This window comes from Pithys albifrons, chromosome 18 (genome assembly GCF_047495875.1).
Source record: "Pithys albifrons albifrons isolate INPA30051 chromosome 18, PitAlb_v1, whole genome shotgun sequence".
NCBI classification, from domain to species: domain Eukaryota; kingdom Metazoa; phylum Chordata; class Aves; order Passeriformes; family Thamnophilidae; genus Pithys; species Pithys albifrons.
Window position 1 is genome coordinate 15,129,742 of NC_092475.1, and position 24,237 is coordinate 15,153,978.

General features: G+C 44.2%; 1 protein-coding gene across 4 annotated transcripts in view; it reads right to left on the reverse strand.

Moving 5' to 3' along the window:
- The window catches only part of RALGAPB (Ral GTPase activating protein non-catalytic subunit beta), a 65,759-nt gene that overhangs the window by 30,921 nt on the left and 10,601 nt on the right, over nt 1-24,237 (reverse strand). For 2 of the 4 annotated variants that reach the window (XM_071572582.1, XM_071572581.1), the window contains exons 4-14: nt 22,055-22,218; nt 21,245-21,431; nt 16,559-16,690; nt 15,300-15,478; nt 12,828-12,970; nt 12,504-12,720; nt 7,676-7,711; nt 5,783-5,984; nt 4,252-4,419; nt 3,362-3,476; nt 2,962-3,109 (exon numbers count right to left, since the gene is read on the reverse strand). In XM_071572582.1, coding sequence (XP_071428683.1) covers nt 2,962-3,109; nt 3,362-3,476; nt 4,252-4,419; nt 5,783-5,984; nt 7,676-7,711; nt 12,504-12,720; nt 12,828-12,970; nt 15,300-15,478; nt 16,559-16,690; nt 21,245-21,431; nt 22,055-22,218 — 1,691 coding nt within the window. The remainder of the gene's footprint in view (nt 1-2,961; nt 3,110-3,361; nt 3,477-4,251; nt 4,420-5,782; nt 5,985-7,675; nt 7,712-12,503; nt 12,721-12,827; nt 12,971-15,299; nt 15,479-16,558; nt 16,691-21,244; nt 21,432-22,054; nt 22,219-24,237) is intronic. The other 2 variants (XM_071572584.1, XM_071572583.1) reach the window with 1 other exon arrangement.

Genomic DNA, 24,237 nt, shown 5'->3' on the forward strand with positions numbered 1-24,237 from the left:
TGGGATATTGGGAAGAAATTCTTCCCTGTGAGCGTGGGCAGGCCCTGGCACAGGTTGCCCAGAGAAGCTCTGGCTGCCCCATCCCTGGGAGTGTCCAAAGCCTGGTTGGACAGGGCTTGGAGCAACCTGGGATAGTGGAAGGAGTCCCTGCCCATGGCAGGGGGTGGAACAAGATGGTCTTTAAGGTCCCTTCCAACCCAAACCAGTCTGTGATTCTATGAAATCCACCACTTGCTGTCAAACATTTAGTGGCAGATGTTTTTGTTGAGCAGCAGGTGGCACATGTGCAAATTTCTGGCTAAAGTGGAGGTTCATGAATTCCCTTCAACTAAAGCCAGTAGAAAATAACTTCACATATGGAAACAGGAGTTCCAGAAGAGGAATACAGAGGAGTGTGGGGTGATGGCCCTGATAAGCCTGGATGGGTTGAGGGAAATGCCTCAGCTCCCTGGATGGGTGCTCCCAGCAGAAGACAAAAGCGAGGCAAACTGGTAAGTGGTGGGTATTACCAGAGAATGGAATGTTATTAAATTACCATGGCCTTTCTTTGCTGCACCCTGTCCCTGCAGATTCAAGGAGCCCACCCCCCTCAGGCATCTGTATTACCTCCCAAAACATTTTGACTATAGTCACATGAAACCACCTGAAGGAAAAAAAAAGTATAAAAAGAAATGCAGTTTTAACTGCAGGAGAGAGGGAAAAATGCCATTGTCTCTGTTGGGGTAGCTGCTGGCAGCTTGTCCTGCCTCCTCCTACCTCCTGGAACAATGTAGGGGTAAGGAGACCATGTGCTTTCTATTTTTCTATACTTTACTTTCTTAATGTTACTTTCTTACAAAGCTTATTTCTTTATACATTCTATCTTACATCTTATGCTAACAGCTACTTGGATTCTTTCTTTATAGGCATCTTTTTTACTAACTGTGTTTTGCTGCCTTAAAACTAAAAATAGTAACTTGCTTTACACTTTGCTACTTTATATTAGTTATTGCTTCCTTTTGCAATCTGCAGTTTCTTTTTCAACATGTGTGTTGATAAGAAGCAGCTCTGCTCTTTCCTTTTGTTTTGTGTTACAGAGAGAGTGGTGTGCAAACTGTTTTATTGTCCTATGTTATTAAAAGAGTGTCAAGATAAGTGTTTTAGGTGGCTGTGCTTCTGGTTAGTAGTTCTTTGTCGCTAGTTTTTATCTGTCATGAAAATGAGATACATTGCTGCATTGAAATTTGAGTTTGATATGCTTGTCTTTGTAAAATGTGTTTTGTGCTGGTTTCTTTTGGGGTTTTTTATTATCAATTAAATACAATCTTGCAGCTGAACGTTATCGCCGGCAAAGCGGAACCCACAGTAACTGTCACATACCTAAATTAATAAATGTTCTTTCAGGAGCTGTTGTGGGCAAAGCTCTTTTCTAGCTATTAAGTGTGGCTTCAAAGCAGAGGTTAGAAATCCTTCCAGCCTGTGTTCTGTCCAGCAGTTCAGCAGGCAGTGCTGGCTTCATAAGGCTCTAATTTTCTAGAAACACTTATTTAGCTGATAAGTTCTTCCTGGCTTAAGTGTTGGCTTCGTATCAGAGGTCAGAAACCCTTCCAACCTGTGTGCTGTCCGTAGTCGATATGCAGTGCTGGGAACACAAGGATCTGATTGTCTGGAAGCGCTTATTGCTAATAATTTCTTATTAATACAGTTAAGACTAGAAATCTTTGCATTTCTGTCTTACTCCTCCCTTTCACATGACAGGGAGGTGAACTGGTATGGACTAGCATGGGAATAATAACAGTAAAAAGGCCATTCAAGGCAGAGCATCTACACAGCTGGCTAAAAACCAACACGCCATGAATGGCACAGAAGTGCAGGGGTGGGATGGCACAGAGCATCACCCTGCGGGTGCTGCTGCAGGTGGGGCAACCCTCCCTCCATGCACTGATGCTCTGAGGGTCTCATGTGGAAACCAGCAACATCCTCACCCCTTCACCAGCACTGGCTGCAAAACATTTTTTCAAATTACTCCACTCTAGTCGTCCTCTAGAAAAGGCACTGTTTCAACTACTGCAAGATAACCTCCAAAAGTCTTTGCAGACTGGATTTGTTTCCTTCTCCTTAATTGCTCACACCATTTCTTTGCTCTCCCCTGTTAATCAGCTAGAGTCTCTTCCTCCCAGAACAAGGCAGACTGCTGCCTTTTAAAACAGTCAAAAGGAAAGTGGTAAGGACAAGAACACCATCATGTTGAAAAAAAAAAACACTTCTAGAGAAAGAAAAATGGAAGGGGAAAGAATAATAGACAAGTGCATTTTTACTTGTCTGAAAATGTCTAATTGACAGCTTATACACTATCCAAGCTTTTACCTTCTACTTCCTTTCTGAGTATTCAGCATCATGTTAATGCACTTGTTACCTCCAAGAACAGTTTCTTGCCAAACTGTGCATCGTGCCTCTCCAGAATCTATTCCAAAACTCTGACTTTTGTCTGAGGATTTACACACTGCAAAACCAAGGTCATCTGTACTTTTGCCAGCACTGGACTACCAGCACTGGTACTCCAGTTTGTGTCTCTCTGGTACTTCAATTTGTTTCCAGGCTTAACCATGGCAAAACCTGAAGGTTTTCCCTGCAATCCATTAGTCAAGAATCCTTTCCAAAGTTAAAACAACTTTTTTTTTCCTATATGCATTCCTAGTTATGACTGACTTTTTGTACTAGAATGTGCTTTACTTTCCCCTCTACTTTTCAAGTACTACTCTGCATCTGTAAAAAGAGAGAGATTAACAAAAATGTGAGGCTTTTTCAGATATTTTCATAGTATGAGGGAGATTACACATATGGCAACCTGCCAGGAATTTAAACCTTCTTCCTACAAAGTAATGCATGACTAATAACCCATGTTATCCCAGGACAGATTAAGACACTTCTACACTAAGATGCTTGTACACTAGAGTTGATAAATAAAAAAGCTGAAATAACCTAGTATCATTTGAGTGTTGTTGGGATCTGTCTCCGTTTGCAAAGCTCCTATGAGTATGTTCACAAGCCTCAGCTTCAGGGACAGGAATGTTACGGGCTTATCATATGTTGAGCTGTCATCATTGCTGAACTTCCCTTCCAGGACAACCTGAAGGAAAAATACACTTACTTCAGTATCAGTTAAAGATCATGTCAGCAGGGTATTGGTTTCAAAAGTCAACACCCATAGCATGCATTGCTACTGACAACTTGTAATATAGTCTTACTGTTCCCAGGTTCACTGTAAGAGTTTCAGTGCTAACGAGAACACCCAACACCACCCACAAGCCATCCAAACCCCACTCCAAAACAACAGAGAAAGAAAAATGGAAATGCAAAATGAAGTGGTTAAGTTTACTACCTCAGACTTTATTGTTCCAAAATGATGAGGGAGAGGTAATAGAGACAGCAAGATGTTAATGGAAGCTCTTCTTAGCTCTGTGGGGTTTACATAGATTTTAAACTTTGAGAGTTCTCTGCAAATCAAAGATCACACAGTTAATCAACTTCTCACAGGAATCTTGAGCCAAACTTAATTAAGTTAAAATTAAATATACACCCACCCAATGGTCTTAAGGAATTTGTAGTATGCAATGTAGCTGTTTCTTTCTAAGACCTATCCAAAAGATGCAGTGGCTCAGACTTAAGCCCAGAAGAAAAATATTTTATGCATAACTTCAAAATAAAATGCACTACCAAGATGTAACACATGCACTGAAAAAGGCATGCAGAGGATACTACCAAGTACCTTACTTAGCAAATCACCCAGAAATGTATAAAGCTCTGGCAAGTGAGGTTATATCTTCTGGTTTAAGAACTTACTCCTATTTCATCATCTAAATTATCAATTTTTCCATTTAATGATGAATGAGATTACTCATTTATTGAATTCCTTGCAGCAACAGCCACTAATGAATATCTTGTGAAAGCTTACTTTAAAACCAGTAGGCTTTCAATATATTTGGGCTAAATCACTCCCTTTTCCTATTCCTAAAGGAGCCACTTTTCATCCATGAATATGCAGTTCACAACTCACATATTATATTTTTAAAAAAGCACAATTACTGCTTTACAGAAAATTGCATTAAATTAAACTGAAAATTCAGGCTTACACAGTGCTGCCATTATCCCCATCAAATACACACAGTGTGAGCCCACACTGCAGAATTCCTTGGGTGAAACTACTCAGGAACAACAGAAGAAAAACACCTCCCAATATCTGATGGTGTTTATATGGAAACAGTAATTTACCTGTCAGGCAGAATAGTTTCAAGAGCCGAAATGAAGTAGGGAACGACAACATCGATTCCTTTCAGGTCACAGCAGAACAGAGGAGGGGAGTTTAGAATAACACTGGCAAGAACAGGGTGGCAAACGAAATCTGCTATCTGCAAACCCTGAATTAAAAGCATGTAAAATCTGACAAAGAAAAATAAAATTAAATTATTTGCATATACAGAGCATCAGAATTCCACATGAACAAGCATGTGCAACCACTATGTGATCTCATCAATATAAAGCAGTAAGTTTCAAAATCAGAGCTAGGAAATGCTGATATGAGCAATACTTTAGCACAGGCAAACACTCCTGACCAGTTTAACAAAACCCTCACAAAACACAGGTATTTCATGTGAAAAGCCAGGACAGACAGTTTTAATCCAACTTGTTGGAACATACAGACTTGGAGCTGTGCAAATACATCCAGCTGATCACTAACAGTGTCTGCACCACCTGCTCTCCACTGTTCCTTTCTCATGTAAGGGTGGGAGGGGAAACTTAATTGTAATGCCCCAACGTGAGAAAAATATTGTGAAGTCTGGAGGGAGGTGGACAGAACAAGGGACAGGGTATCAGGACAGGACACACTAATTAGCAATTTGGAAAATGAGACCAAACATAACCATTATAATCAGTTCAAATGAAAAAGCAGAGCTGCCCATCATCCAAGGGCAGTTTCTTCTGCAGCTTCTGCTTAAAAAATATTTATACCCCCTGAGTTTTTTTAAAAGGCCTCCAGACACAGAGGAATCCCACTGACTGGGCAAGACAAACACAAACTATCTATAAAAAAAATACCACAACATTCAAGAAATAAAATTGTTCAGTCTTCTGGGAAGTTTTGATGCTATCTGGGACAAATACACATGAACAGTTTGAGAGAATCATGACTTAAAACTGATTCTCTGCCTCTAGCCTTTACTATTTTACTGAACAAAAATTTGGGAAAGGTGTACTATGACAGACAAGACTGCCTTACTTTATTAGAAACAAGACTGAACATAGAGGTAGTTCAAACAACTGCTTCAAACAATTACTGCATTTCAATACTCAAAGGGGGGAAAAAAGCAACGATGAAAAACCAAACCCAGTGTTGTGGTATCTGACAACACAAGATCCTTTGTGGTCTAATAAAGTGTAGGAAGTCTTGTGCCTGCACACTTATTTTTTCCATCTGAACAATAAACAGTGATGAATTAAACAAAAACAAAAACACAAGAGGCAAGAAAGTGCCAAAGAAAATGTTCCCTCCACCTGGAGGCACAGTAAGGGACTCCCCTTCACCTGGGCCTTGAAGAAAACCCAATGAAAAGCAGCATCATGAGAATGCAAGAGGGAAGCAGCAGTGGGGTTAGCCAGGAATGCCACCCCCAGCCCCTGAAGGCCAGCCTGGTGTTTCTGAACTGGCACCACGGGATTTGGACAGCAGCTGAATGCTGCTCACTGGGAATTAATCTGCACCATGAAGTGACACCAACAAAGCAACTGGAAGATAGGTTAGTACCGGGATAGGTACGCTGGTAATATTTCCTCCCCAGTCTTCTTGCTACAAAATATCCTACACAGTGTCCCGCACGCCTCTGCCCTTCCTGCTTCATAGTTGTCTGGGAATTCACTGGCATCAAATATGGGGTTGGAAGCCATAGTGTCTGTGGACATTTGGGATCCCTTCCGGCGGAACTCCACGCTCGCTTGGGTCGCTATAGCTGGGAAGAGAAAAAACAGAGTTTCACTGTGGGTGTTAATGCACAGAATAGGCTCATGGGATCCAGGACACAAAGATCAAGTCCAATTTAGTAGTTAACATGAAGCTGTTAGTTCACTGTATTTGAGCCAGCGCCTCTGTTTAGGAAGTATTTTGGGGTGTAACTAACATTTTTCCTTCATAAGGATGACAACAACTGACCTTCATATACTACAGATTGCCCCTACTTTCTGCTGGGAAGAGTAGGCTTATATCCAATATTAGCTTCCTACCCTCTGGGGCACAAGGATCTCCCTCACCTGGTTCTCTTCCCCACAAAAATGAAGTGCCACCTTGCCTTGCTGACTTAAAAAAATCCCCACAATTTAGATGGTGCCATTACCATCACCTCCACAGAGGTGCTTAATTTCGAGCTGGCCAACTCATCTCGTGCTGCTCCCAACACCAGCCTGCTTTGAACTGGCCATGTTGTACAAAAAAATAATCAAAAAATTCTAAGGCCACATCAGAGAAAGGGCAGGCTGTGGACCCCCCAGTCCTCTCTCCTCACACGCCTGCTGACACTGCCAGGGCAGGGGGGGTTAGCAGAGCCCCCAGCAGCAGCCCCAGGGCTGGCCCGTCCCTGCCCCTGCCCCACCCACTGTGACCCCGCGGGGACATCGCCCTGCCCAGCTCGGTGCCACTGCTGCCAACCCACCCCAACCCTCGGCTTTCTGGAGACATTGCTGGCCCCCCTCTCACACATCAGTGTCCTGTGGATATGGGACCACTCGCCCTGCAGGTTCCATTCTTTCTTCCAGGATGGCAACCAAAACAAAACATATACTGTACTCAGTGTGATTTTTTTTTAATTAATGTTTTGTCTTTTCCTTGGACAACTTCACTCTAGGATTACTAATGTCAGAAATCTGAGTGCATTCTTATTTTCAGCTAGGACTCTACAGATTGCCAGAATTTTTGTAAGCTACAAGAGCCAACAGCAGCCAGTGAGTGCTGCTGACAATCACAGCCATCACTGCTACCAGGGTAGGAGAACTCGCTCTGTCTCAGCCTCAGGACATGGGGAACAGCAGGTTCACAGCCAGCCTTGCAAACAAAGACATGCTAACACTTTGGCAGTTGGAATACTTGATAATTTACAGATAGAGTAGTTTTTTGTTTTGTTTTATTTTTTAGAGCAAATGCCTTAATGACAAGTGTCTACTCTTAATTTTTTGTCCTCAAATTCAGCATTTAACCTATGGTTACCTTACAAATTTGCACGACATAAGTAGCAAATAAGCACAAATCTTTATGCATCTTCCCATGAGCCATTTTTTGTCCTAAATAAGCTATCCAGCAAAATACTGTAGTTGGAAAAAAACACTACATGCACAATGCATACAAATCAAACACTAGGTCTGTAAAATAAGCTTTAAGTAAAAAAAAACATGGTTAGTGCAAAGTCCTGAAATTCATGACATGATCACAGACTAAAGTACAGAAAAGATGGGACTGATTCAGGCAGATTAATTTGCTTTTGCCAACAATCCTCCCCATTGAAAAACACACACAAAAAAAATTACTTGTCTTTTTCAAGTAAAAGTGCAAAAGCTACAAGAGACAATGAGAATGATTTACAAATAAAATATGGGATTATGGAAAAAGAAAAGCATGACAGCAATTAAGGAAAAGCTACTGGTTCCTACTTACAAGATTTATAAGAAAGAAGAATTTGGATAAAAGATGCTGCAAGATAATAGAAATAAAATGGAAACAAATCAAAGGACAGCAGTAGTTATAAAATACTTTTAAGATGGTGAAATTTTAATATAAGTTAAGAAGCTTTTAGCTTTTTTAAAAAATAGATTAAAAGCTTTATGATACAGCAAGCTCATTAAACACATAGGAAATTGGCATTCAGGTCCAAAATTATGGTTTTGAAAGTACCATGCAAAACAATGAACAAAAAGTTACAAAATACTAAGATTTACAGCTGTTCATATCAAAGTACATCTGTTCTTTACCAGGATGTGTTAACCCCGACCACATGTCACACATGGAGCACACACAGGGCTATCCCAGGGCTCCTGTGACTCGGGTGTGTCTTGCAGGGGGACAGCACTTACCTGCAGCGTCCTCACAGCAGCGTTGCTGCTGCCAGAGCATGAGACCTGACGGGATTGCAGCTCCCGCTTCTCTAAGCCAAGCTGCCAACAACAGAAACACCTGAGCACACCTGCCCTGACCACCAGCTCCACCAACAACCTCCCAAAGCAGAAACAGAAGGTACAACGCTCCCAGAAACCTCAACATCTCAGTCAATGTCCAGAGCAGGGCAAGAGGAAGGACTCCAGCAGGCAGGTACCAGCCACCACCTGGGAAGTGCCACTTCCCTGCACAGGCAGGGTCAGACCGACACCTCCACCGAGCCCCTCTGCAGCTCTCAAGGTGTGCCCAGTCAGGGCTGCCAAGAGTTTGCTCCTGGAACCCCTGAAATGTTCTTTGGGACATTTAGGACAGTAGGGCCAGAAAAGATGAGGGCAGATCCCTAGACTGCCCCACTACCAACAGCACCTGGGTGGCACCAGCACCACCCCCGTGTGTCCTCCAGCTGCCACACAGTTGCAGAGCTGGCAGGCTGGGACAGGCTGCTCTAGGGACAAGGGCTAAGGATGAGCCCATCAGACTGGAAGATTCAGCTGCTGAAATGCTGGCACAAAGTACTTGTGAGCCTCTCCCAGTTCCCAAAGACTGAGGACAGCAATAGCATGCACCATATGGCTGAATTTGTCTGAAATACCCCCCAGTGTGTGTCATTCTCAGCGTTAACCCCATACAAGCTCCACAGCAAATTCCGTGTGAAGGTGTTTTCTGCCTCAGGGATCATTTAACCCACACTGTCAGCTACACACATACCATGCACCCAGCTAATTCTAAAGGCTATGCCATGAGGATCCAGCTGCTTTCAAACCACCTATGCATTTCCCACAGGTCATGTTTACTCTCTCCCCACAACACAGTGATGTTGATCAGCTGCCCACCATAAAGCCATAAAGGTCTGGGCGCAGAAGCTAAAACCTGATAAGATCACTAAAGGCCCAATGATGGCAAAATCATCACTCTGCTTCAGAATCCAGACAATGATATAGGACTACCTTGAAGGACAGGGCTCAAAGAGCAAACACAACTGCTTTCCAGGTGATAACTTTCACTAGCACTCAGTCACATACAGATGACCTCCAGCTAATCTTGTCAGAGAGAACAATTCTCTCTTCCTAAAGACAGACAGACTAAACCACAACAACCACAGATGTGGAACACCCACGACTATTCTGAATCAAGCAAGGGTTGGTACAACAAGTTCACCCAAGAAGATGACAGAAAATCGAACAGCAGTGGGGCAGCAGTTAACCTGACAGAACCAGGAGGGTTGAGGCTGAAGGGGCCTCTGAAGATTATACAGTCAGCCCTTCCAGGAAAGCAGGGTCAAGCAGAGCAAGTTCAGTTACCCCTCCAACCATTCAGACAGTTTCTCCATCTCAAGGCCTACAAAAAGCTGTACATTTTTTCCACCCATTATTTTCTGTGATTTCCTTTCTGGAGGTTAAAAAGTTCCAGAGGTAAAACATGAGGCCCTGGGACAAGGAAAAAGCAAAGATAGAGTACTCAATCACATGAACCTGGATCAACTGCTCTTTACTACCTAAAGCTCACCAAAAGATGTGTGCTGCAAGATGGGAGAAGGGTGATGTGCTTGGCTGTGTGGGTCATCAGGGCTTGCTTAAAACCACCAAACTAAGTTCTGAACTAGAGCTTGAGTCCACAGCTCATCCACAGGGTCACCTGCACTAAGCTCACAGATACCCCTTTGGCAACCACAGCTTAGGAGTTCTCCCTGAGATTGTGCCACATGACAGAAGAAGAGCAAGAAACACTAGAAAATGCAGCATTCCAGAGAGATGTCCCAGGGCACAGGGGCTCTGCAGGACCAAGGAGCAAGACATAACACAGCAGTTCACCTCCTGTTGCAAAGGAGTCCTCCACGCAGCAGCAAAACACAGAAGCCATACCAGAGAGCCAACAGAGAAGAAATTCTTAACTGCATGGCATTGAAGCAAAGGGAACATTAGAAGGGTTTAAAGCAGCTGAGATTTTTATATAGCTGCAGTTCCAGATCTAGAAGAAAAGTAGTGCTTGTGGGCCAGTGGGAGACAACATGACATGGCAAAGCTGATTGTAAGTGCAGGCACTTCCCAAGCATAAACTATTTGAAGCACCCATAACAATAACAGTGTTTCCTGAAGCAAATGCCAAGGTTATCAACAGCAGTGTCAAACACAGTAAGAACAGTAAAGCATCATGGCTACAAAGGGGAGCAGATGGACCATGGCATGCAGGAATAGCCAAACTGCAGCCATAAAGCTGTTTGACCTCTTCCTAAGGGTAGGGACTGTGTCAGCCAATTGTCTGTTGCTCTCCTCCTTCAAGGCACATCGACACAGGGAAGCACAAGCAGGTGGGTGGGCACAATGTACAGATCTGATCACTTGTGTGATGGGGGGCCCCAGCAGAGAACCCTCCTGGCTACCCTCACTCATCCTCCAGGACAGCACTTCCTGCTTTATGCTGCTTGAGGAGGAAGAGACTTCACTTGGATGCTGCAGCCTTCACAGATCAGACTTGCAGAACAAAAACTTTTCAGTTTAGGTCTAAAGGACACTGGTACTTCAAGTGAGCAGGAACTGCAGGGCCCTGGCCCTTTAAAAGTGTCGCTGCCTTTTCCCACCTTAAGCAAAGGCTGAACAAAAGGATAAATCAGGCAATGACAGTTTGGGGCCTCTCTACAGAGTTTCAGCAGTGTGGATCCATCTCCAGTTCTGCCTCCATCAGTACACCACAGCACTGCTGTGACCAGTACCTTACACAGCAGCAACAACACCATGGAAAGGCAGCTGACACTTGCCTAATTTCCCTAAGTTAATTCTCTCTTCTAAATTGCTAGAAAAGCAAGACATGACACAGCCAGTTTCCTGGGACTCCACCAACAAAATTGTCTGAGACCCACTGCTGATACAGAGTAGATCACATGACAGGCAAAGGCTGCTCTCACTGTGGGCAGCTCAAAAGAGCACAGAGGAGGAACAGCATCAACTCAATCCAAACAGCTGTCTCTAGTTTTCAGAAAGCCAGCAAATCCCTCTAACTCTAGCAACATGACAATTTTCTGACTGCTGTTAGGTGACATAAGACATTGCATATATAAACAGAAGACCCTGGAACCCCTTCAAGGAAGTCAATCTTTCTAATTTAGGATGACTGTACTTCTGGAGCATCACAACACCTCTGTCTACAGCTGACACTGTTGCATAAGCAGCATCTCAGCTGACATCCTTTACAAGTTAAACACTTCATTAAAATTGCTCAAGAAACAGGTTATGCCAAAACTAAAGTGATCCAATGAATCTGAAAAGAACTAAATGCAGAAACACACTAAATGCATATGCAGGTGAACACCCTCTCAAAGGATGCCTTACTCTTCCTAAGCTCAGCTGTTTCCCTAGTTATGTGTCACAGGCCTTTTACAGGGCGACTCCAGCCTTCTGCCACAGAAATCCACAATGAACACTGGCAAAAACCATGTGCTACATATCTAAAAATACTTTCAGAAGATCCCAAATCCTAAACCTCCACACAGGGATTTGACACAACAGTGAAGATCACCAGTTTAACTGGGGCTGTCAAGTCTCTGTATTCATTCAATTTGCTACAACAAACCTCTTCCCCCTATTTTTTTAGGCCAGTGAGCTCCTGATAGACTGAGCAACAGTTCTCCTGCAACAGTTCAGCACATATTCAAAACATTGAGGAACAGGAAAAATGCAAGGAGTGAGAAAGATTATTCTTTTCTGAATATTAGCACCCAAAGTAAAACAAGAGTTAAAAAGCCTCTCTGAGAAGACCACTAATTCTGCTCTGATACCTCAAAACATCTGATCTCACAGGAGACAAAGTAAATTTAGCAGTTGAGGGCTGAAGACAATCAAGGTATCAAGCTATTTGGGGAAACACACAGCAACCATAACTGAAAGGCAGCAACTTCACTTGCTATTTTAAGGACTCCTGTTTTCATAACACTCTCCACTTTGTGCAGTATCTGGAACAATGTTTGACAAGTTTTCAAACACTAAAGGGTCACTACAGAAAGATGCTATTATTCATAGATACTCAAGATTTCAAATTAAGAAGTGAACTCTTATAACATGATTTCTTTTACTTAATGACATTTTCTCTGACAGCATAACTGGGAGTGCCGTGCAAGGGAGTATCTAATAATAAAAAGTAGGGTTTTTTTTTAAACTTTGAAACCCCCAAACACCTGCTCAGCCAACAGCAAGTGCTGGCTCAGCTGGCAGGCATTAACCACAACAGAGCACTTCAGATTTTACCTTTTTTGGATTATGCATGTGTTAATCTTGCAGGTAGGAAATGTCAATAAAACAAGGAAAAATATATACACATATTTGTCAGTAATATTTACCAGTCATGCTGCTGTCTCTGTTTATTCCATTGTGAAGTTTACAGTGAACAAATGCTGCATCAAATAACCACGATCCAAAGAGGTTCAGGATGCTGTTAACCTTTGGCCTGCGAGGAGCTGGTAGTGGCCGTGGCTCAGAGCTGGTCTGGTTTGGGCTGGAGAGCGGAGAGGTGGAGGAGGGTTGGTGCTGCCCTTTGGAGGCATGTGCAGTCGTTACCTGTTGGAACAGAACAGATCAGCTCCTGGCAGCCAGGAGGTGCCCTCCCCTGGCCGGGGGCAGCACCCCGAGGCTCAGCTGCTGGAACAGAGCGCAGGAGGTCTCACCGTGCTGGTCTTGATGGTGGCCTTGTTGACGGTGACGGCGCGGTGCCGGCGGCTGTGCGGCGGGGTGGTGTTGGTGCTCTGTGGCATGCTCAGCCTGTTCACCGGCGTGGGCGGCGCGCTGTCCGCGCGGGGCCGCGAGATGCCTGTGGACACGGACACGGGGGTCAGCACAGCCCGGGCTCACAGCCCACCCCAGACAGCAGGAGGGACAAACGCACCTTCCCTTTGCACCATTAGCACAAACGAAGGCACAAGCAAATGAAAATGTGAATGCATCAGATAAGCAAAACACCAAGGGGCCCATGCCTTAAAGGCCATCGGAAATGACACGTGGGAGGAACCAGTCTGGAAGCAGGCACAGGGAGAGCAGCAAGGTTCACCTGCCAAAGCCAATTTCACAGCTCACTCCGACCAAAATTCAGATGTCTCACCTTTGCCTTTCTTTCACAATCATACCCCCCACACCCTTTCTGAGGCATCTCTAGGATGTCTGGCCCTTAAAGCCACCTTAGCTTACTAAATTAGGGGTGAAACCCATCCACCACACAGCTTTCTGCTGGGTTTGAGCTGAATCAGCTGCTGAACAGTCAAATACTAAATCAGTACATGAGGTCAGGTAAGAAAGCCAAGCAAGTCATAATATTTCTGGCAGCAGCAGGACATGAGACCAGCTTTTACCCAGCTTCAGTGAAATATTTATGGTATACAGTTACTCCTCCCAGCCAGAACCAGAAGAATTCAACTTCTGCAAAACTTGAACTGACAAACATCACTTCTGCACATTTTAGTGAGTACCAACACCCTCACGCCCCATCTGAAAAATGAAGTGGGGAAGTGCAGTGTGCTTGAGGATTTGAAAAATTTTTTTGACCATGTTACTTAAAGCACCCAAGTACTTTTTACAACACATTATAGAACAACTTGCTCCTAACAAACCATCAGTGTTACACCCCAAGCAGAATGTGTACTATGAAAGCTACAGTTTTGGTACACCTGGGTGGAAAAGAGGATGCAGTATTTTGCCACACAGATCATGCAGGTACATACCAGGCAGAGCAAAATAAAAACCATGTGCTTTAGCACTTGGGACAAAAGGCAATGAACTCTCCCACCGGCCTTCACTGAAAAGGCTTCTGCAGCACCAAGGTCTGCCTGAGCACACTCTCCCATCCACACCTATAGCCTGAATTTGACTTCACTCAGAGCTCTCCTGTGCCTGAATGCATTGCAGTCTCCATTCCTTGTACTCCAGGTGGGCTGTTTCCTGGAGTGCTATTCCCCCTGGGTGCTTCATCTTGCTACTTCTGCAGTATCTGATTCACAGAACAACAGAATGGTTTGGGGTGGAAGGGACCTTAAAGACCATCTCATTCCACCCCTTGCCATGGGCAGGGACATCTTCCACCAGTCCAGGTTGCTCCAAGCCCTGTCCAGCCTGGCCTTGGACACTCCCAGGGATGGGGCAGCCACAGCTGCTCTGGGCAAGAGAGACCTCACCACTCTCACAGGGCAAAATTTCTCCACAAAATCCCATCTATCCCTGCCCTCTGGCAGTGGGAAGCCATTGCCCTTGTCCAAAGTTCCTCTCCAGCTCTCTTGAAGCCCCCTTAGGGGCTTCAAGGTCTCCCCAGAGGCTTCTCCTCTCCAGGCTGACAGGCTCATTCCACACCCAGGGGTTTTTCTAACTCTGGTTACACATCTGCTCGAGTCTCCTGCAGCCTCTCATGCGCTCACGCTTCTGGCAGATGACATTTGCACACATTGCAGCAAAAAAGCAGTTGGAGAGAGGCAGCTCCTCAGTTTACAATGCCATGTTTTAACCGAAGAACTGTCAATTAGCATACTAAGAATAATGTTTCAAATTTCAGGTGCTCCACACCACTGGTTAAAACTGACCAGTCAGAGCAAACATCTGCTTCACCTTTCAGTCCAATGTGAGCTACTCAGGTACCAACAGACACAAAGAAACATAAATTTTCTACTCAGCAGTAGCAGTCACCCACTAACTGTAAACTAAGTGAAACTCCCACATAGATCTGAAGACGACAGTACAAATTCAACACCTTATTCAACAGGCACTGCACACAGCAGTTGCCACAAAGAAACACAGAACTGCAGAAACACAGAGGTGAGCACTCACAACATGCTAAAGCATAGCACTTGCATTGGTGATAAGGAAAAAGGAGAAAAGAAGGCTTGTTTGGGAAAGAGATCCCTGGTTTTATTTTAGACTTCCGATTTATTTGTTTTGCATTTGAAAGTAAGGCCATCTCCAACCACACGCATTCAAATACTATTGTGTAGACAGATCTTATTAGAAGTGATCTGAGTTCCCTTCCCTATGAATTCCAGGACATACTTGCAAATGATAAATTGTTACTGCTGTATTTATGGAGAACACAGATTTAAGGAGAATAAAATAATGATTAAGTTAATATTGCTAGCTATCCATGGGTAAGACAAAAGCATTACCTAGGAATGCATCCACTAAACAGCTGATCCCACGCATGGCACGAAAGAATATTTGAGGCAGATGTTTAAGGCAGGGGTACTGATTCAGTTCTTGGGTCATCCCACTCACATTCAGAAACTGCTCCTGAAATTTGGGGGTAGAGCTAATAATGGCTGGGTTACTCAAATCCACAGGATTACTGCACACAAAGAGAGCAAAATATATGTTAGTCAGTTTAAGAACAGCTGTTAAGACTTCAAAAACATTTGAAGATGCAATAGTTCAGACATTTAAATAACTCCACAAACCAGCATCCAGTATTAATACATTTTAGCTGTTACTCCATCACAGGAAGGCAATTTTCAGTTCCTGGGTTGGCAGTAATTTATTGTCTTCATTTCAAACATTACTCCAAGCACACTGAATAATTTTATGAAAATAAGACAAACCACAGCAAACACTTGCTAGACTAATCCCACTATTGCAGTAATATTAATTACTTATGAGGTCTTCTGAACCCATTTAAAGAGTTCCTTACATTGTTAAAGTCATTCTGGAAAGGTAAAGAATGAATGAAATGCTGCAATTTTTCCTGAATGACACAAATCCCGAAACAGCAACTCCAAAACAGAAGAGTATAGTACTCGTGTAGTACCAAAAATGAAAAAAAAAGGGGGTCTAACGTTTATCTACCCTTAACTATTGAATAATGTTTTATATGGAAAGTTAGATAATCTGGCCATTAAGAGCATTAACGTAATAACAGTCCCAAGAACCTTTAAAACAAAACAAAACACTTGTTTCAATCACACATTTAAGAAAGACTAACATGTATATTAATCTTAACCGTGCAGATTTCTTCAGAAAAACTAAGAGAAACACCCACATTAAAAATAATCTTTTGGAGGTTAAATTTAACACTGCAGAACAAATGCAAGTTGTATTCATCTCTCAGAGCTATTGTCCTGCTTTTCCTGTTTGCTATCTCAAAACAAAAATTCTATTGAACTCTTGTTTTTCAGATCCTCCAAAATGCCAAATAGCTAAAAGAGCTTTAATTAACTGAACCAGCTCACATTCTGAAAGAGTCAGAGAGTTCAAAGTTGAACAACCCACTCAAGGCCTCGCCCTGAGCTGCTGAAGAGCACTGGCACAAGTCTCACTAAATTCTATTTGGGGTGCTTAATCTTGGCAATCTCCAGAGAAATGTTTCATTTGTCATGCAAATATGTATCGCTGATGCAAGAACAGGAACAACGAATGGCTGTAATTCCAATACCTCAGCATATGTAAAAAGCGAAACCAAGTTTGTGCAACACACTCATTATCCATCTCAAGAGGAATCAGACCCGCATCTTCATCAGGAATTTTAAACGGAGGGAATGAAGGTCCGTATGTGAAACGCAGCAACCTGGAAAGCAAGTCAGACAGATCTGTCCTTCAGTTCACACTCCTCAAAAATTTAACAGTGCATTTGGACCCAAAAGGCGGCAGCAGCCCACAGGTGAGCCTGCAGGCACCAGCACAACATCCCAAGTTTTCCTGAGATCCCCATTTTATACAATCATTCTGCCCTCTTACGGCTTTGAATGGTGCACAGCTTGCAGTCTGCCTGAGGCTCCAGCCAAATTCAAGAGGTGTTAAAGCATAACAGCCCTTAGCAGCTCTCCCATGGCTTAGCCAGAGGGGTCGCCAACGAACAGACACATGCATGGCTGACAGGATGCTACATAAAAAGGTGAAAATTAGAAAAAACAAATAAACAAACAAAAAACCCCACAAAAACAAAAAAAACCCATATAGATGTAGATATGTAAAGGAAGGAATTTAAGCCCTTATCCTGACAGCTCTTTAGGTAAGTGTTCAATGACACCAGCAAGTCATATTAGGTTACAGCTCTGAATTCCAGCTCAGGACTGTGACCTGCTCGGGACACCAGCACACCAAACAGCACCAGCAAGTGCAGGACTTGCAACCCACAGATCAGCCAGTTCTTCAAAACAGATGCACATTTTCCAAAGGCTGGGAGCTACAGACCACCAAAGAGCAAACCCACCAAGGGTTCAAATGAATGCAGAGCCATGAGGACACTGCCTGGGTAAATGGAGATCTTTCTCTAGAAGCGCCGTAACCACCTGAACAGTCACCAAAGACCTTTCTTCAGCTCCTGCTGTCTAATCTGACCCTGCTTCATACTCAGCTTTGCCAAATTACAGTTCAATGTCCCTGATCAGCATCATCCTGATGTTCACTAAAGGGATGGAAGAGACCTGCATTGCACCTTCTCACTATCCCAGTGTTCCCAGAAACCAGTTTGTGTCTTTCCCTAAGCTAACTTGGTTGTAATGGTCAAAAAATGTCCCATTCATCACTGCTTATTTTTAAAGCCATACACTTTTTACAGAGAAAAAGTCACTACAAGTAGAAGAGGAGAGAAGTAGTCTACAGCTGCCACCTAAATCAAGAGTCAAAACAGGCTGAATTCCCATCTTCCAGTTTTCCCAGAACTGTGCACTACAGTAACTCGCAGCCATTAACTCAAGGGTCTGACATCACAGCCTGTAACAGTACCTAGCCTGGAAAGGAAAGCACGAGAGCTCTGGGACACGAGGCCTCCTCCAGGTCCAACCCAGATGCTGAGGAATCCATTGGGTGCAGGTGGCCCGGGGTGCAGCTGCAGTGCCAGGGGCAGACTGAGCTCTGCCCGCAGGGAGCCCGACACAAGAGGAACTGCCCCTGTGCATAACAAAGGGCAGGGGGACCTGTGGCCAGCCAGGTGCCTGCACACTCAGAGACAGGCAGGAGCTGAGGACTAGGCAGGAAGAGTTGAGACTTACACGTGCTTGGACTGCGAGTGGATAAAAGCACAGGGGTCTTTTGTTGGGAGTCCCTCCCTGGAGGCACCAGCTCGAGCTGCTTCTGTTACTGCGCCGTGAATAAATTGCTTTCTGGAACGAGACATCTGAGGCTGTGCCGTGGGAAACCCACTCTGAGCGTGTGAGTGGGGTGTGCAGGGAGCCAGGCGGGACCTGCGGGGCACGGGAGCCGCCGCTGCCAAGGGGCTTCAGTGCCGCAGGTGCAGTCTGTGGTGGGAGTGGCACTGCCGGGAGTCCCGGGAATGCTCACACCGACAAGTTTCCTCTACACCACAAATACACCCATCTCTGCCAGGGATTAACTACTCTGCTGCACTGTGTCCACCTACGTTTTGTGCCCAGAGGCATCACAGAATGGTCGGGTTTTGCTGAGGAATTACTTGTCTCTGAAAGACACAGAAGAGCCTGGCCCAATCCCGTGCAGCCGTGGGCACTCCTCTGCCTGCCAGCACATGGCACTGCTTAGCTCTCCTTATGAGCTTGCAGGAAATCAGTTTTTCATAGAGCATGACCAAATATGAAATATGGGCCATTTTCAGGAATGACTGAAAACAGAAATAAATGGTAAGCCACACATCCAAGACAGTTAAAATACACTTAAAGCAAGCGAGATGAGGAACAAGTAGTATCAATTGGTATGGCAACACATGGAAGACTCCTTTCATTCTGCTATGAAATCACAGCCAAGGATACAAATTAACACTGCATCTGTGTACAGATTTCCAAATATAATTTTCCATATGGTTTTAAGTTGAAACATTTACTCTCAGCTTATTGCTAACTCGGAGAACTGTTTCCTAAAACAATTTAACTGTTTGAAGCTGGAGCTTCACTGAAGTATTAAAAACACAGTTTAAAATGCCACTGAACTGAAAGTCAGTCTCAGAGGAGCTCAACTTTGCATGTATAAACCAACATTACTGAGCACAGACCATAACACTGCAGAATGCTGCCCATTACTGTGCACCAACAGAACCAAGACTGTTAGTCAACAGTGGGAGATAAAATGTAGGCACAGTATGTGGTGCAGAACACCAACACATGTTTTGAGACACTGCTGTTCTTTTCAGATCAGTGAATCATAAAGTATTTTCTGTTATGCAATGCTCCATAACTAATGAGCTAAAAATAGCCAAAGAAATAGCATGGGAAATATGCAGAACTTGTATTGCAGCTTTATTTTCCACAGGTTTAACAAGTAGCTACATAACCTGGAAAAATCTATCCATATTTCAAATTTTGACAGGCAATTCAAAGCAAGTTTTCAGAGTTAAAAAAAGACTCTTGTAGAAAAATATACTATTGAATATTTCACAGTGTAGCCATTTTAATGCATCTTTGAACCTCCACAAAAATAAGTCATTGACATTTCAAGAGAGCTGGGAGGAGACCCAGACCCTCTTATTCATAACTAATTCAGTTCTTTCCTCCAAGAGGCTGAGATCTGTCCCACAAACACCTCAGTATTAATGATATTGAGACTATCCTCACTGTCAGGACCGTCTGCTAGAGCCCAAACCCTCCTGCAGCCCACAGATCTGAGTATTCCGTCACTCAGTTTGCAGGTGATGCCAAGCCGAGCAGTTGTTGACCTGCTGGAGGGCAGGAAGGATCTCTAGAGGGATTTGGACAGACTGGATCAAGGAATCAAGGCCACTCTATGAGGTTAAGCAAGGGAAAGGGCCACATCCTGCCCTTAAGTCACATCAACCCCACACAGAGCTACAAGCTTGGGCAGAGGAGTTGGAAAGCAGCCCAGCAGGAAAGGACAAGGACCTGGGGGTGCTGGTGACAGCAGCTGAACATGAGCCAGGGGTGCCCAGGTGGGCAAGAAGGCCCAAGGTTCCTGGCTCATACCAGCAACAGTGTGGCCAGCAGGACTAGGGCAGTGATTGCCCCTGTGCTGGGCACAGCTGAGGTACCTCCAGTCCTGGGCTCAGTTCTGGGCCCCTCAGACAGGAGGGACACTGTGGGGCTGGAGCGTGTCCAGAGAAGGGAATGAAGCTGGAGAAGGGGCTGGAGCATCAGGAGCAGCTGAGAGAGCTGGGGGGTCGGGTTCTGCTCCAGGGAACAGGGACAGGAGAAGAGGGCACAGACTCAGGCTGGGCCAGGGCATGTTCAGACTGTGCATTAGGGAAACTTTCTTCATGGAAAAGGCTGTCAGGCATTGGCACATGCTACCCAAGGCAGTGGTGGAATCACCAAAAGGTCTTTAAAAGCTGTGTGGATGTGGTACTTGGAGACATGGTTTAGTGGTGGGTTTGGCAGCACCAGGAGAATGACTGGACTCGATGATCTTAGAGGTTTTTTCCAACCTAAGCAGTTCTGTGCTTTCATGATCCCCACTGTTCCCATACCCAGCAAGGCTTAGTACAGCTCTCCTCCCATACTCTCTAGAGCAGAGGAGAGCCCTGGCCTGTCCCTGACCCATCACATCCCATCTGCCAGGGCACAAGCACCAGGCAGCTGTAACAGCTTCAGCTCCAAAGGGCAGGAGCAGCAGAGTCCCAGAGGAACCTCAAACCCAGCAGCCCGCAGCAGTAACAAGCACACTGCCATTAAACACAAACACCACAATGCCCCACTAATATTCATGAGCCATTCTTGAGGGCACGTGGTGAAGAGTAACAGTGATGGAGACCAATACACACAAACTGCAAAGTGCTAAATACCAGAGAGGTGTTAAGCTTACATAGTAACAGAGCCAATCCTCATATTTACTAATTTATTTTTTGTTTTTATCAGTGCCATGAATCACAGACTCACAGACTATTGTGAGTTGGAAGGGACGCACAAGGATCATCGAGTTCAACTCTTAAGTCAATGGCCCACAGAGGGGATTGAACCCATGACCTTGGCATTATTACACCCAAGTCTTAACCAACTGAGCTGATCTCAGGGTCCAACTGAGATCTTCCCTCGCAGAACAAAGGCACACACACAGCCCAAGGACACCAGCAAGATCCCACTTCAGATTGCTCATTCACTCTGGGATTGCTGCGCATTCCACAAACAAGCAACAATAAGGAAAAGCCACACGTAACCATGATCATCCCTACATGTGTTTATTGCCACAGGATTGCTCCTACCTGGAAGTAAGGGCACAGATGACCTTGCTCCACTGCTCAACCACTGCAGGGTGATGCCGCCAGTTGGCCACCATCTCCTTGGCAGTTTTCCAGTACGGGGGGGTGGGGAAGCACCGTGTACAGGCGAGCAGCCACACCTCAAACAGCACCCCAATTAACTTCTCAGCCAGATTCTCAGCAATGCCCCCTTGGACAGAAACAAAGCATGCCTTCAGTTAGCATGCCATGGAAACTCCAAGGACCTCCCCTAAGAGGTCTCGGTTCAACAGCATAAAAATTATGAAATAATGAGCTTAATCTTTAAGTGATTCTTGATTGCTTCCTATAGTCAATCAGCCTTTTTAAAAGACCAAGTGTAACAGATAAAGCCCAGCCAGACGTGTGTCAATAAGGGTTACTGGGAATTCACCAATCTTAGGCAGTCTTCTACTGCACTTTATCTATACTGATTTATTTTTTCTAAATAGGTGAAACTAACAGTTATTTTGCAGTGGGCAGGCCAAACAGCAAGACACAGGGGCTTTCAGTAAAACAAAAAGGGAACACCATCATCTGAAACAGTTCATTGTGAACTGCTGCACAGAGTCACTGTCCTGCAAAACCACTCTTGGGAAAACTCAGCTCCAAATCATTCAGTCTCTTACGGCAACACTTTATTTTGGAGTAGTGCAGCAAAATTAGGAGTGAGCTATTATGTTTTGCTGGATACTAAGAGCTTTTAACAGGTTCCTCCATCCCACTGGCAGCTCAACATCAAGCAGAGCCAAAAGTTTTTCCAGTAATTGAACCAAATGGAAGATGAACATGAACCTTGCACAGTTGGAGCTGCTAGAAGAGTGTCATTGATCTGAAGAAGAAACAACAGCAACACCTCCCAGGTTTCTCTTGCCATAATTGTCGATTCATGAGCCAGTTTCTGCACAGCTTTCAAAACCTGCAAGCACAATCTGATCTGACTGGACCCCGGGTCTGGCCTGCAAGAGAACAAAACAAGGCTTAAGAAACAGAACTTTAAAGTGATGCATAAAGTAACACGAACTTTCAGCAGTTACAAGAGGAAACATAGTATTGAAGGAGAGCCAAGAACATGAGCCAGTGTGCTTTCATGCACCCTACCCCTGTCTCTGGGCATCCTGACTCTGCCTTAATGAGTCCATAACATTCTTCACTACACGACAGAGACTGCCATAAAGTGAACACTCACTGGTGCAAGCACAACCCATCATCTCAAAGGAATTTATCTTGGGCCAAAGAACAAGAATGTAGTTGAGACACTGTTAATTGTTACATCCATTATTCAGAAGTGGCAAAACTAGGAGAAATACTGTTAGCAAATTAATTTAAATTCCTCCTAGTTCTTCTCTTGCTTCCAAGTCAACTCTTGTCCCTTCTTTGAGTCTGATTTTCCTTTTAATGAAAAGGATCTAGATATTTTTTTTGTAAATCCAAGCAACTGGGGGTAAGTAAGGAAGAAAAGAAACCATTTCACATTATCAAAGCTTTCCCTGTGGTAATAATCAGATCCACACTGGCACTGCTGAGTCACTGTACATCAGGTATTGCAGAAGCAGCACAAAGCAGCACCACCTCTTCCCATCAGTTAGTCTGAGCAAGGCAGAACAGGTACAAAACAGTAACATGACATTCTAGAGTGTCTGAGGACACTGGTAAACAAAGCTGAGGAAGCCTCAAAGTTTAAAGGGTGAAAGAGATTACAAATTAGACTGTGTGACATACGTAAGGCATATTTCAACCTGTGCACCATTTCCTCATCCCTCCTACCACTTACTGAAGGGATGACAAAAAAAAAATCACGGAAGTATTATCTTCCACTGGGCTATTAGGTGGTATTACCAGATTCCTACCAAACACTTTCAGAGTGGTATAACCCACAAGTCACGTTGCATGGCCAGAACCCCAAGAACATGCTGATCTACCAAACAGTATCAGCTCTTAATAGCATAAATATTGTACTACAGTACTGGAAACAAGATTAGAAAGAGAAGATTATGTCTAATGCAAACCTGCAGACCACTATCCACAGTTCAGAACCTCAGTTGGTTGCTTGATGGCAGTGCTAGATCGTAATACAGAACCTCTGCAGAATAACAAACCTGGGGACAAGTAAGCCCTGCCTTGCTATAAGCAAGGGCTTGAGGAAGGGCTTGTTGTCTGAGCAACAACAGAGCAGGTATTTTAAAAAAATATCCTTAATCTACAATTGCTTGAAGCTTCCAAGCCTGTTTTGAGACCTATTTCCCTAATAATTTAGGGACCCTGTAAAAAAAAAGGGGGGGCTTACAAGCAGGAACTCCATATGCAAGAAGACTAACATACTTCTGAGCTAATCTCATAAAATGGCAACTCAAAGGTCCCTGTCCATCTCTAAGTTCCTCTTGTTAACAAAGCCAACCCAATGGCAAGGTCTGCTTGCACCACTTCTAGATATCTGGATTTCTACATAACTGAGCCTTTTGGCCACACTCCTTTGCAACAAGAACTGTTCTCATTATTTCATGAGAAGCATACAAAGTTATTTAAAAAAAAAGCATTCAGTCAGTCATATGTTCCATGGTCCCTCAAGCAATCCCACACCATTTTTGCTGCACAGTGGACCTGATATCTGCACCTCAATCTCCTGGGGAGGCAAGACAGGGGGGAGAGAATTATCATATTTCCTTTCTGTGCTTCCAACAGTGGTTGTGGCACTGAAACTTTATCTGACAGCAGTAACAACCACTACTGCCTAAGTAATCCTCAAGACTTCCTGAATATTCTAGGGTTGCTAGAGATGAAAAACTTGGGAGTCACCCCAGGACTGCTCAAATACATCAACAAAGCATTGTTTCTTCAGGGTGGACTGAAGGTCAGTGCTTGAAGGAAGAAGAGAAGCACAGTCTCTCTAGTCACTCCAGCAGACAGAGGAAAGGCACCTTGATTCACCCACCCTTCAGAGCTCTGTTTTTCAGTACCATTGGATTCAGCTGAGCACT